Source organism: Lycium ferocissimum, chromosome 4, assembly GCF_029784015.1.
Source record: "Lycium ferocissimum isolate CSIRO_LF1 chromosome 4, AGI_CSIRO_Lferr_CH_V1, whole genome shotgun sequence".
In the NCBI taxonomy this organism is placed as follows: domain Eukaryota; kingdom Viridiplantae; phylum Streptophyta; class Magnoliopsida; order Solanales; family Solanaceae; genus Lycium; species Lycium ferocissimum.
In genome coordinates, this window is record NC_081345.1 from 34,294,415 (window position 1) to 34,307,115 (window position 12,701).

Genomic DNA, 12,701 nt, shown 5'->3' on the forward strand with positions numbered 1-12,701 from the left:
CTCTCATTTTCATTAGGGCGGATGCATTCCCATTGTAACGGCGGCGGAGGGTGCCTCCGAGTGGCAGCGGTTCTTCCGTGTCAACTTAGTTGAAATTCTGACAATAAATGGCCTGTTGTTTGTCAAACACTTTTTGATCGTGATATTAAAAGTAGCAGCATAGCAAATAACTGTAATATATGATGGCATTCCCTTTTACTTGCTTGCATCATAGCATTCACGTATTCTTTGTCATCTAATAAACCTAGAGCATAACATGCAGGGTCATTTGCACGATTTCCCTTCAAAGGCACTGGTCTTTAATTTTTGCCCCTCAAATTGGTGGTCTTTAATTTTTGTCCTTCACTAAAAATTTCTTGGTTTCGGGTTTGAACCCCGGCTCAGTAAAAAATTAAAAAAAATCGCAAGGTAGAGTTTAGATTCGTAAGACAGAGTTTCAAACTCTACCTTAAGATAGAGTTTTGCCTGAAGAGTTTTGCCTTCAGGCATAAGGCAAACTTCTGCCTTAACCTTCAGGCAATTTTTTTTTTTACTTAGTTGGAATTTTACAAACATCTGGCTTGAGGCCTAACTTTGCCCGAACAGGCCTAACTTTGCCCGAATAGGCCTGACTTTGCTACAACTTTCTGTTTTGCAATTTCTTTTTTTAATAATTAACTTAGCAGGGATTCGAACCCAGAACCCGTGAGTTTTAGGCGAAGGACAAAAATTAAAGATTTCAAATTTGAGGAGCAAAAATTAAAGACCAATGCTTTTGAAGGGCATTCCGCACAAAAAAATGTAACATGCATCTCTTAAAAGTTAGATGAACACGATTGTTGATTGTTCCAAGATCCATAGCACTTCGGACCTTTAATGACATTCGACAACAATCTAAGGTAATATTGCTCAGCAGATTCAGGTGGAACAAAGAAGGTTTCTCCAAATGGAAAATGCAAATGTTTTTTTTCCCCCATCTTTTCATTTGTTGTTTCCACTTTCCACACAAACTTCAGAGGGAATTCTGCATAAATTATTTTTCTTTCTTTAGGGAAGATGTCTAATTTGCTTCAAACCAGCTTAAAAACGTTGATTTCTTTACTTTTCGTCTATTGACAACATTATCAATTGAATCATCATCCGAAAATATGACAATACTTTTTATTCGGTAGATGAAATCATAGCCTTTCTACGGATGGTTCCGTATGGTGAATAAAAATTTCAAAAATTCTCCAAGCAGCTTCACAAGGTTATATATATCGGCAATCATATATAATATATATTGATTTCATCATCCACTGGTGAGTCTTCCTTATATACACTTTGAGAAAAATTCGGGTAACACGAACATGTCCTTTATACTTAAATAAGTACCTAATGGATACACAATAATATGCACAACATACTTCAATAATAAGAATCTCGTGCTGCACCACATGCCAATTACCCAAGTCAATACCTCCTCTCCGGGTACGTATAGAGTTCTACCATTTTCCCTTCTTATATAAACATGATACCCATCTTCATCAATTGTCCACAAACTTTTAATGCAATCAAACAAGAAAAAATAGGAAAACATTTTCGGTCATACCAAACAAACCGAAGCGTATATGATTATATTCCACTTAACCCAGAAAAATACAAAGAAGAAGGGACAGAATACGCAGCAAACCCACCCCCCACCAAAAAAAAAAAAAAAGTGAGAAAACAGTCTACTTCATATGCAGATCCTTGAGAAAGAAAAGCTCTAACCTAAATCCAACACTCTGCTTGTTTGTGTGGACTTGTGATTTTTGACTTATAAGCCATAAGTTAGAATTATTTTGACTTAAAAACAATTTCTTAAAAGCACTTTTGTATTTTACCCAAACACTACAAAAGTGCTTAAAAGCACTTAAAATAAGTCAATCCAAACAGGCTTTATACTTATTCATTGGTAATTCCTGAAAAGCAAAGTCATGAGAGAAAAAAATTGCTATCTCTGATTTGCGTGATTGATGTTAGTAGTCAAATCCTAAAGCAAATAAGCAAAAGATATATTCAGCTAAAAGCTAAACTTAAATAATATACTTTGTCTATCAAACTATAATCCATTTACAAATTCAGGTGCACTCAGTTCCGTCAAAATTTGACGGGTCCTCTCCTGAGTTGGGACATACATGCATATTCAGTGATCTGCCACCCAAAAAAAAAAAAACCACATATTAGACAATAGTGCTGAAAAGCCTTTATTATTAAGACTAGCTGGGATCTAGCCAACAAAAAGGACAAATTGTGGGTTAGATGGATCCATGCATACTACATTAAAGGGGCACAGCAATATCAGTTCCTATGCAGGCCAGTTGCATGGGTTAGGAAAATCATGGAAGCAAATGTCCAGTTGCAACAACTTCAAGGAGATCCAAAACCTATTCAAAGCAGAATTGGGTGTTACTATATGCAGCTTCTTGGAATTCATCCCAAAGTACTGTGGGGACATGATGTGCCAAAATGATGCTCTACCAAAATCAAAATTTATTTTATGGATTTTTCTGCACGCTCAACTAGCTACTAAAGACAGTTGCAAAATGGGGAATTGGAGTGGATCATAGCTGAGTTTTTTTTATTTTTTTTTATTTGGGTCGATCATAGCTGTGTTTTATGTCAAGCAGCAGATGAAACAAAGGAACACTCGTTTAGTGAGTGTGTGTTTATCAGAAGAATCTGGGATAGGGCAATGCACTGGCTGGAATCGAGCAACAGATTGGCAGCCCATGGGACTTTGCAGCTGCCAAGTGTGTTGCAGCACAGTAAAGGGAAAACCACCGGAGCCAGGATCACGAATCAAGTGTATGCAGAGGTAATATATGAAACATGGAAGGAGAGGAATAACAGGATCTTTGAAGAAGTGAAAAGAGATGTCATAGCCATAGCCAAAGACATAGCCTGTATTTGTACAGTCAGGGTGCCTGTTGTAGCTAGAACTTAGATCCAAAATCTAATTTCTTAGTCCTAGCAGTGGATTTGTGAGATCTGTAGTGAGCACGTTCATGTGGTTATTAGAGAGTTGAGTCTTAGATTTGTTTTTGCTCGTTTTTCTTACTTTCTGGACAGCAAGCAGTGATCAGCTTGACTGTGCTTTTGTAATTTTGCCCTTTGGTGATTAATACTTAATTTAGTTACCAAAAAAAAACTATACTTGTTAATGTAAGACGGCAGACATGCTTAAAACGAAACTACTTACTCTCATTAATTCATCAAATAAGTTCCTGTTGTTTCCATCCACTTCTCTCTTGCCATTGTAAAACAGATTAACCAATGCATCATTTATCCCGGGTGAAGTCATTACGAGATGCCTGCCCTCTTTCATAGAACAATCGAGCACCGTGGAGTAAATCTTCATTAAAAAGCATAATTTCATCCACCCGGTTAAGTACCTCAAATCTAAAGCCTATAGGATCCTGTAAAGGCAAAGACCACAAAGTTCAGTACATAGGAACTATATGCTCTTACGCTTCACTACAACACTAGATTAATAAAAAATTAAAAAAAACTAGTAGAGAAGAGATCAACACACTACTCATGAACAAGCCATAGGAGTTCCATTTAAATACCTTGTCCATGTTTCGATCCCGATTAATGGATCCATATGGACCTCCACCGACAAGCTTGGAAATTAAACCTTTATTTCCTTGATCCAGGACAAAAATGATAATAGTTTTCCGGAAATCTATAACAGTCCCATCATTGTCGGACACCAAACCATCATCTAGAATGGAAATAATCTTGGTAAAAGCAGATGGATGTGCCAATTGTAGGTTAAAAACCACTATGACGCTATAGGGTCTCATCAAAATAGTGTTCTTCAGCAAGAGACCACGTTCATTCCTACATGTTCATCTGAATCAAATAATCAGACTTAACAGCCTAAGAAGCTAAATCAAATTTTATACACATGATCATAAATATATCCTACCTGAGAAAAGAGTTTGGGCTAGTGCAGGTAGCCAAATCCACTTCAACCAACATCGTTGTCCCGTCATCTGCAACTAAGTACTTTGAAAGGTCATCCACAAGCTGTCTTTGACCGATACTTGTTAGTCCTGTGCAAAGGAAAGATGCAACTTGTTGACAATGCTTGTCCTTGAGATGATCATGATCGGCATCAATGCACTTAAATAGAGCCTTTGCGACTGTCTGGACAGGTGTAACTTGCTCAACCAATTTACTTCGCATTTTGGAAAACATAGCCTCAGACGTGTACCTAGCCCTGTTGACCCTCTCATGCACAACATCCCCCACGCCATGTGAATACGCGAAGTACTCAAGTGGCACCTGAAACAATTTTCAACAATGATGACTAAAATATAAAGTACATTTGAATACGCAATCTTGCTTTGCAAACAATGCCAATAACACATACCAGCTCTCTCCAATCTTTGGGTCTGGCCAATAAATTATCTACCATAGCATGCAATTCCAGTAAACTATTCAGAATACAAGGAAGTCGGACATCATGCTTTGAATCCAACAAATTGACAAGATCAAAGTAAACAATGCTTAGTTTGTATATCTGCTTAGCATGTTCTTTTTCGAACTGGTAGAGGATCCTCGACTTTCCCAAGGATACTTTGAACGTCTTAAAGTCATGGGCAACTGTCACATCACTTAATTTCTGAGTTCTGACAGACAATTCATTGGTACCCACCAACTCATCAATGTATACTATGGACTGGCTATCCACATTGCTCAACTTGGAAACTAACTCCTCCACAAAATGCTTAACTACATGACCACCTTCCTGGCAAAGAAAGAAAAAAAACACAATGAGTGCAATATGAGATGAATCAATGGAGACGGTATTTGGCGGAAGACACACTTCTAACCAACATTGTAACAAACAATGAAAAATCAGTTTCTTCTCCTAGGCAAATGTTTTAGGCTAAACATAAAAATAGAAACTTACTCAATTAGTTCAAAACTGAAAACTGACTCATCAAGACACTAGATGCTATAATTAACAATTTCACATACCAACATATGTTGCTTTTACAATTCAAGTCATTGGGTAGCCATTTATCGGACTTGCAGTTACAGAATGGTAAAACAGTATGAAATGTCCCAGGTGTCTACCCACCATGTATGTTCACAGGTTCTGCTATTATCCAGTCACAAAGTTTGACGGACCTCAAAATCAAAGAAAGTTGAGAACAGTCCATGAGACGAGAGAAAAATCCTCCTTAGCTAAGTTACAGATGCCTCAGCTATACATTCCGAATTAATCTCACTACCACTTCAAACAAATAATGAACATAGATACCTCTTAGCATCATGTAAGCATTCCTCCAAACATATCAAAACATAGATGCAAATTGGCAGCAAATACAATCCTACCCTAGTTACAAGACCCTCCACAACAAATTTAGAGACTTTCTGACAAGTAATCAAGCGTATGTACCTCTTACATCTTGTCATACTTATTCCTCCAAATATAACGAAACACGGCGGCAGACGGGTAGACAACCACTTTTTCTTCGAATAGGAGGCGGCATCGCGGACTTGTATTCTGAAAACTGACATAAACTGAGAAAGAGATAGCCAAGGGATCAAAATTACGTCACCCAGAGAATCAAAAAACCGAGGCTTGAACTGCTTCTCTGCCTGAAAAGTAAAAATATTGCGTCAGTACAAATAAGCAGCGTATCAAATTAATTAAAATAGGATGTACAACAAAATGCATTTGGAATAAGCTATAATTAAGTTTTTATTTACGGAAAATCTCACATCAGTTAGACATTCATGAAAACTGCAATCGCACCGTGGCTGTTGTACTTCCCCTACACTTTTTAACAATTCCTTGAAAGGGTGCTTGAAAGAAGTTTCCCAAACAACTCTTGCACAGCGGCACCTGGGAAACTCCACACGTGATGTGAAGAGAATCAGTGTGTTAGAGAAAACAATCTGCCTTCCAGAGGCATCGACATATGACCCAATCTCTAGAATCCGCAGGATAAAGTCGAACAGTGCGGTGTTGGCTTTGTCAACGTTATCAAACACTAACACACAGCTCGAAATAAGCCGGACCATCGAGTCGCTAGCCCCATCTGACTCGTTAACACTGCAGCAAAAGATATTAAGTAATAAGCTTATCAATGTTTCAATCCACCCTTTGAAATATGGAAAAGGGAGGAAGAGAACACGTACACCAAGAACGGACATGAGAAAACTTCTACTGTAAAATCATCTTCTGTAAAACCAGCCACATTATATTCAACAATCCTATTATCAAACATTTCTTTTCCTATTATCAAACATTTCTTTTGCGCCACAGCAAGTGCTGTCTTCCTATGATCTGGAGGACCTAACAAGAGGAAAGAATACAGAGGGCGTGATCCAAGCTTATGCATTGAGATTGCATTTATGATGGCCCTAAGTTGATTATCTAGACCCACAAGTTTCCGAGACAATCTTTGCACTAGGAGTTCAACCGGCAAGTGGAACGGAGCAGGAAAGAAATTTCTTGGAACACCCGTGATTGAGCTAGCAACCTGAAAATTGAAATACTTATTCTTTGTTGGAAACTTCAAGCATAAAAAAGAAAGTATCCATGGTATCTCCTTCTACGAAAGGATCTTGGAGAGTAGAAAGATTGACTAGAACGAAGTAGGAAAAACAAACCTTTGCAACTATGCGAGGAGTGACGGTGAGATGCTGTATAAACCTTATATCTATAGTTTCCGAAAGTGCAGAAAAGGCACCATGGAGATCTCCAATGGCCTTTGTGACACCGTCCAAGTTCCCCTGTTCTTTCGCGCCATTAAGAATACCCCAAAACAAGCTGAGCAGATTTTTCAAATATTTATCTCTAACCACTGTGATGTGATGTTGACCATGTAGAGGGGCAGGCCAGCACTTTGTAAAAGCTTCCAGGGCACCTGTCACCTCCTCTAGTTCTTCTTTCACCTGGGAAAATTGAGTAATAAAAAGATGTGCCATATAAAGAAACCATGGACAAGAAAGACGGATATATAATATGCCTTGTGCAACATGAATGCAGAAAATTTGTCACTTAAGCAAGGAAGCAGGGCAGACAGTGCACAATCCTTCTCCTTCATGATCTCCCTTGACTCAACAAAGGCACGATTAAACAGAAACCCGTAACGATCAAGGTCTTTCTCTCCTGAATCGCAATCAAAGTCTTTCCTCAACTTAGTGGCAGCTTCTTCCAACAGCTGAACCACTCCAACTTTTGACGAGATGCTCTCAAGGATTTCACAAGCGGCTTGCACAGCATCGAGGGGAATTTTAACACAATAACGTAATTCTAAGCTCTTTCGACTGTCTTCGTACTGTGCAGTGGCAGCATGCACACCACATGGCACAGCATGCTGGGTTGTTACGTGCGATTCCAATATTGCATTAAAAAAAGTAGACTTAAAAAGCTTTGTGCTGTCTTTGCACCGTTCAGGGTCCATGTTAATGGCAGCTTTGGCAGTAGTGCATAACAAAATCAAACCCTAACCATAGGAGTTAAAAAAAAAAAAAAAAAAAGATATCAGCGATTTAACAGAAATTCATAGCACACGGGGAGGGAAATGTAAGTTAAACTCCAAACAAATTTATATTTAGGAAAAAAATAAAAACTAAACTTTAAAACTCCCCAATTTTTGTAAACGTCTCAAAAGAAACTTAGAAGAATAAGAGAGTTTGAAAGAAACGAGTCGTATCTATTTATAGGCTACTATTCCTAGAAAATAATTTGCAAAAAGGAGTATTATAAGGCAACTTGACTCTAAATTAAAATTCTACCTAATTTGTTTAGGATTCTGACTTGGCTTACAAAAAATTAGGAATTTTCTCACCGCTCGTCTTCAGCACCATTGAAGCAACCAGCATACACCATTGTGCTAAATCTTTTTTTGTTTTTGTTTTTCCAACTATTGTCATTACCCATCTCGTCGTGCAATAATATTGTAGTATTTAGTACTTATGCTTGTCGGAGTTAGTTTTCGTCTGCGTCTTTTTCATATATGTGTTTAACTGGTACTTGCTCCGTCCCAAAATAAGTTTTAACCTAACAAAAATCACGTCATCAATTAAGAAATCACTAAATGTGTTCATATATTAAGGGCTCGTTTGGCCATAAATACCAAAAACTTTTTCACTTTTTTTGGAATTTTTGAAGTTGGAGTTGTGTTGGAGTTGGAGTTAGCGTTGTGTTTGGCCATAGTTTTTAAATTGTAGAAATGTAGTGTAAAAAAGTGAAAAAAGTGGAAAATTTTTGAAAAACAAGTTTTTCTTGTTTTTAGTACTCCCGAATACAACTCCAGAAAAAAGTAAATAATTTTTATGGCCAAATGCTAAATGTAAAAAAAGTGAAAGAAAATTCCGGAAAAAAGTGAATAATTTTTATGGCCAAACGCCCACTAAATATTTGCACCCGTTAGTTTATTTAGTTATTGTTGTATATTAATTTGAGATCGCTGGAAATTTATAGATTTTAAATTTTAGATCCATCTCTCCCTAAAAAATAAAATAAAAGGGGTAACCCCATGCATTAAGCTCCGTTCGGAAATGGGCCGGACCACAAGATCTATTGTATACCTGCATTTCTACAAGAGGTTGATTTCACAACTTGAACCCGTGACCTCCTAGTCACGGAGTCGTGGGTTCAAGCCAACACTCGTGACCAGGAGATCTCAAAGTATATACACGTTATAGAAATTTGTTCATATTTCTTATTAGGCTTAAATCAAGCAACGTAAATGTGATTTAATCAATATTCCTTGACTAAAAGCACAAATGACTCTATTTATCCATACATTTTTATGGAAATCAGAATATGTCATATTATTGTGCAAGTTGATGACTCGACTATTATAGGAATTCTTGAAGAATTTTCATATAATTTACTGAAAGAAGTTGAAATGAAAACTTGCAAAATTCTTCGGATCTGAAGTACCACATCCTTATGCAGTTGATGCATTTATATATCTTACTATAACTATGAACCTGATATAGTTTTACTCTTATATGGAGATATTAAAAAAGATCAAATGCATATTGCAAATGAAATTCCTGATATGAATATGTTTATCCTAATAAATATTTTTAATTTTTGTTAATTATTATGCAAATGCAGGACATTTGTTTGATCAACATAGATATTAGATCCAACTATGTTATCTATTTTCATGTAGGACTGTCACACTATGTTATTTTGCATGACAGTCAAAGCATGCAAAGATAGCAGCAGTTTATAAAGAAGCTGTTGTGAATTTCTTCTTGATGTGAATTTCTTTGCAGTAGGATCGAGTGAGCAGCGCCAAGTGAAATCAAGGTTTTGATTGCAATGGAAATCCTCAAAGTCAAGTCTCTTAAAGCAAAGTATTCAATAATGTATAATTGATTAAAATTGTTTTTCCTGTTGCACTCTCAGGCATTCAACCTAAAAGAATGAGTATAGTGCAGGACACATAATAAATGCATGTGTTGGTAAAGTAGCCAGTTCTATGTTCTCTTTTCTATCAGTAGACTAAATTAAGCGCAGTTTTTCAGTATGTGTTCATTTTCCGTGTGTGTTAAAATTAAAGCATTTTTTTTTTATTAAAAAAAAAATGCTTTAAAAAAAAAAAAAAAAAAAAAAACTACTCTTTACCAATGCATACGTGTCTTACCCGGAGATTACACAAACTATTGTGGAAATTATTTATTAAACGGAAAAGGTATGAAAAATAATTCATAAATACCTTTTGGTCTAAAAATATCTCAATTCTTTATTTTGGCTCAAAATACCCATCCTTGTATACCTCATCCTTTAACATATTTCAACTAAATTCTTTTCCCTTTACCGCAACTCCATTTTTGGTAGTGCTGAACCAAAAATGGTAAGTTGGGGAAGGTCCTCAGTTATGACTAATTTGCTATGTGCTTCACTGTCAATCCCAAGATTGATAAATAGGTGTGTAGCGGTTTTGACTGCAATTTTATAAAGTTTCTTCCAGTTTCGCGTTCTGTTTCTATGTTAAAGTTCTTTACTGATCTGATCTAAATGTTCTGCCAGTGAATTCCTCTTTCTTTGTGCATTTTTTTCACACCTTTATCTAACTTAGATTCAAGAAGCTAATGTAACGCTCCGTAAATTTGGATTAGGTGTGGATGTATTAAATGAGTATTAATGTGATAATTTATACATGTGAAGTACTATCGAGATGAGTTTGGTGAAAATAGTTGTTTTGAAATCAAGACGAATAGTGAGGTGCTTAAGGTTCGATAGAATCAGCTAAGTTTACGGAAGGTCTGCAATATGTTGGCAAACATCAAACCTGCTATGTTGTTTATCCTCCTCCTTCACATGCAATATGCTCATATATCTGGGCTTGAAGTTGGACTTTTATAATTGCAACTTCAGACCCGAAGAGCCGATATTTGAAACTTTCATACTTGCAATTTTCAACTTTATTTTCACAATTTTGAATTTAATTATAAAGTGGCTGACATTAAATACTTGTAATGCTTTACTTTTCTTTAATTAGAGGTACTTCAAGCGGTTATTTTTGCACTTGAGAAAGTCCATCTGCGTGAAGTAAAAAGTAGAGTAATTTGAAGGGGGACAGTTGTACAATGGTCCATAGAGTATCATGCGGTGCATATGTCCCTGCCAAAAACTATGTCATGTGAAGTGTGCCAAAAAACGATGTAAGGAACTCAAACAAGATTTTGGATATAACTTAAGGACCCGTTTGGCCATCAGAATTATTCACTTTTTCCAAAATATTTTTTTCACTTTATGGTGTTTGATCATAAAAATTTCAAATACAACTTCATTTGAAAAATAACCAAAACCTTGTTTTTCACTATTTTCATTTTATGTTTGGACCTTTACTTTTTTTTTTCTTTTCTTTTCTTCATTTTTTACCCTAAAAGTTCATACAACTTTTTTCACTGGTCAGATGCAACTGATTTTGCTCAGTTGCTCTCCACCCCTGCAACATTAAACATCATGTGCAAAAAGCCTCTAAAAGAAAAGAAGCAGGTGGGAATTTTGCAACAAAACCATATTTAGAGATGCTATATTTTTTGTGTACACCAGTAAGTCTCTCAGTTGCAGCCTTTTGATGGAAAGAAATTATTAGCTTTGAGCACTCCATAAGCTGTTTTCAAGTATTATTGTTATATTTCTCACACTGGTTTATGTTTATTAATTGCTTTAGAAGGTTTTGCTAGTTTTTAGAAATTGAGGGTATGAATCATATTTCATGTTTTTTAGAAAAAATACATTTCGACAACCAAATATTATTTACAAAAATAATGGTCAAACACAACTCTAACTCCAACTTCAAGAATTCCAAAAGAAGTGATTTTTTTTTTTTTTTGTTTCTATGGCCAAACGCCTGCTTAATCTGTCCATTTATAAAAGTTATAATAATGTTCTCTAAATTTGCAATTTTTTTTTTTTTAAAGTTTTGATATGATGTGATATGATATAATTTATCACACTCTGCATTTTGAAGAGTTGGCCTTTTCCTATAACCGAGAAATTTTGAAGGTCGATGACATAAGATTCAAAATTCAGTGGAGAATAAGATAGTTCCTCTATACGTTTTCATTTGATGCATGTACAGTCCCCTAAATTTGTCCCTTTTTTTTATTTTGACACCTCAACTAAATATTATTTCTATTAAACTCCTGAATTTGGCCTCAAATGTGTCTATCAAACACAATCCAACTTACGTAGTAACATATATGGTGAGTTTCATTTTCTTTAGCCTGACACGTGAATATCAATCACATTCTACGTGAAAAATTCAACCAATTAAAACACCGCACCTATTTTAATTATACACATCAGATAGAAAGAAGTGTGCTACTGTGTTATCCAAGTGAAGAAGCACCACTTAAACCAATCAAGTAACAAAATTGGAAAATAAGAAATCAAAATTGGAAACCAAAACTGAGAAGGCGAAAAATAAAAAACCAAAACTGGAAAATAAGAAAGCCAAAAATATTAAGCAGCACTAGATCCTATTATGTTATCCAGAACACCAAAAAAGCTTCAAAATCAATCTCAAAAGGTTGGTCTTCAATTCCTGGTTGGCCGAATTGCTTGGTTCTTGAAAAAAGGTCGTTTAAACACATATTTTAATGATATGTATAATTAAAATGCGTGGGGAGTTTTAATTGGTTGAATTTTTCACGTAGGATACGATTGACGTTCACGCACAAGGCTAAAGAAAATGAAACTCACCAAATATGTTATGTAAGTTGGATTGTATTTGATTGACACACTTGAGGCCAAGTTTAGGGGTTCAATGGGAATAACACTTCGTTAAGGTGTCAAAATGGAAAAAGAGACAAATTTAGGGGCTGCATATGCTTAAGCCTTTTCATTTTAAATATCAAGTTCTTATCTGTAGTATAATACAATCCATGAAGTCTGTGTTACATTACACTGTTACCATTAAACCAAAATATTGGAACGAATAAGCATTATTATAGACAATAAAAGTGTATCGTTACGTCATTACTAGTGCCATTTAACAAAAAGCCATTACTTCAGAAAGATTAGCATGAATTCCCATTCCTCACAATAATGCTTACTCGTTTCGAGGTTTTCCCTACACTGATGAGAAGGTTCCCACATGAACTACTACTTCAGATTTATTTTACTCATCATGGTTACTATAAATAACTGATCTAAAATATTTGTTATTTTAGAAAATTAAAAGAATTAATTGCTATTT

The 12,701-nt window shown here is 35.7% G+C and overlaps 2 protein-coding genes across 4 annotated transcripts; both read right to left on the reverse strand.

Annotated features, from left to right (window-relative positions):
• Positions 1–1,838: 1,838 nt before the first annotated feature.
• LOC132054627 (uncharacterized) lies at positions 1,839–6,258 on the reverse strand. Of its 3 annotated transcripts, none has more exons than XR_009414337.1 (8): positions 6,163–6,258; positions 5,743–6,076; positions 5,417–5,619; positions 4,382–4,759; positions 3,935–4,293; positions 3,573–3,846; positions 3,203–3,419; positions 1,839–2,154 (listed from the first exon to the last, which is right to left on the reverse strand). XR_009414337.1 is itself a non-coding variant. In XM_059446602.1 (8 exons), the coding sequence occupies exons 4-8, from the start codon at positions 4,424–4,426 to the stop codon at positions 2,101–2,103; spliced, it is 885 nt and encodes a 294-aa protein (XP_059302585.1). In that variant the 5' UTR covers positions 4,427–4,759; positions 5,417–5,619; positions 5,743–6,076; positions 6,163–6,258; the 3' UTR covers positions 1,840–2,100. The 3 variants fall into 3 exon arrangements, 2 of the variants coding, with proteins under 2 accessions (XP_059302585.1, XP_059302586.1); XM_059446602.1 differs by having other exon boundaries at positions 1,840–2,154; positions 3,203–3,355; XM_059446603.1 differs by having other exon boundaries at positions 1,840–2,154; positions 3,203–3,355; positions 5,690–6,076.
• On the reverse strand, positions 4,519–8,002 carry LOC132053972 (uncharacterized). The gene is made up of 7 exons (XM_059446059.1): positions 7,821–8,002; positions 6,637–7,475; positions 6,163–6,506; positions 5,731–6,076; positions 5,353–5,619; positions 4,667–4,759; positions 4,519–4,614 (listed from the first exon to the last, which is right to left on the reverse strand). Exons 2-7 carry the CDS (start codon positions 6,952–6,954, stop codon positions 4,519–4,521), a joined length of 1,464 nt encoding a protein of 487 aa, XP_059302042.1. The 5' UTR covers positions 6,955–7,475; positions 7,821–8,002.
• Positions 8,003–12,701: the final 4,699 nt, after the last annotated feature.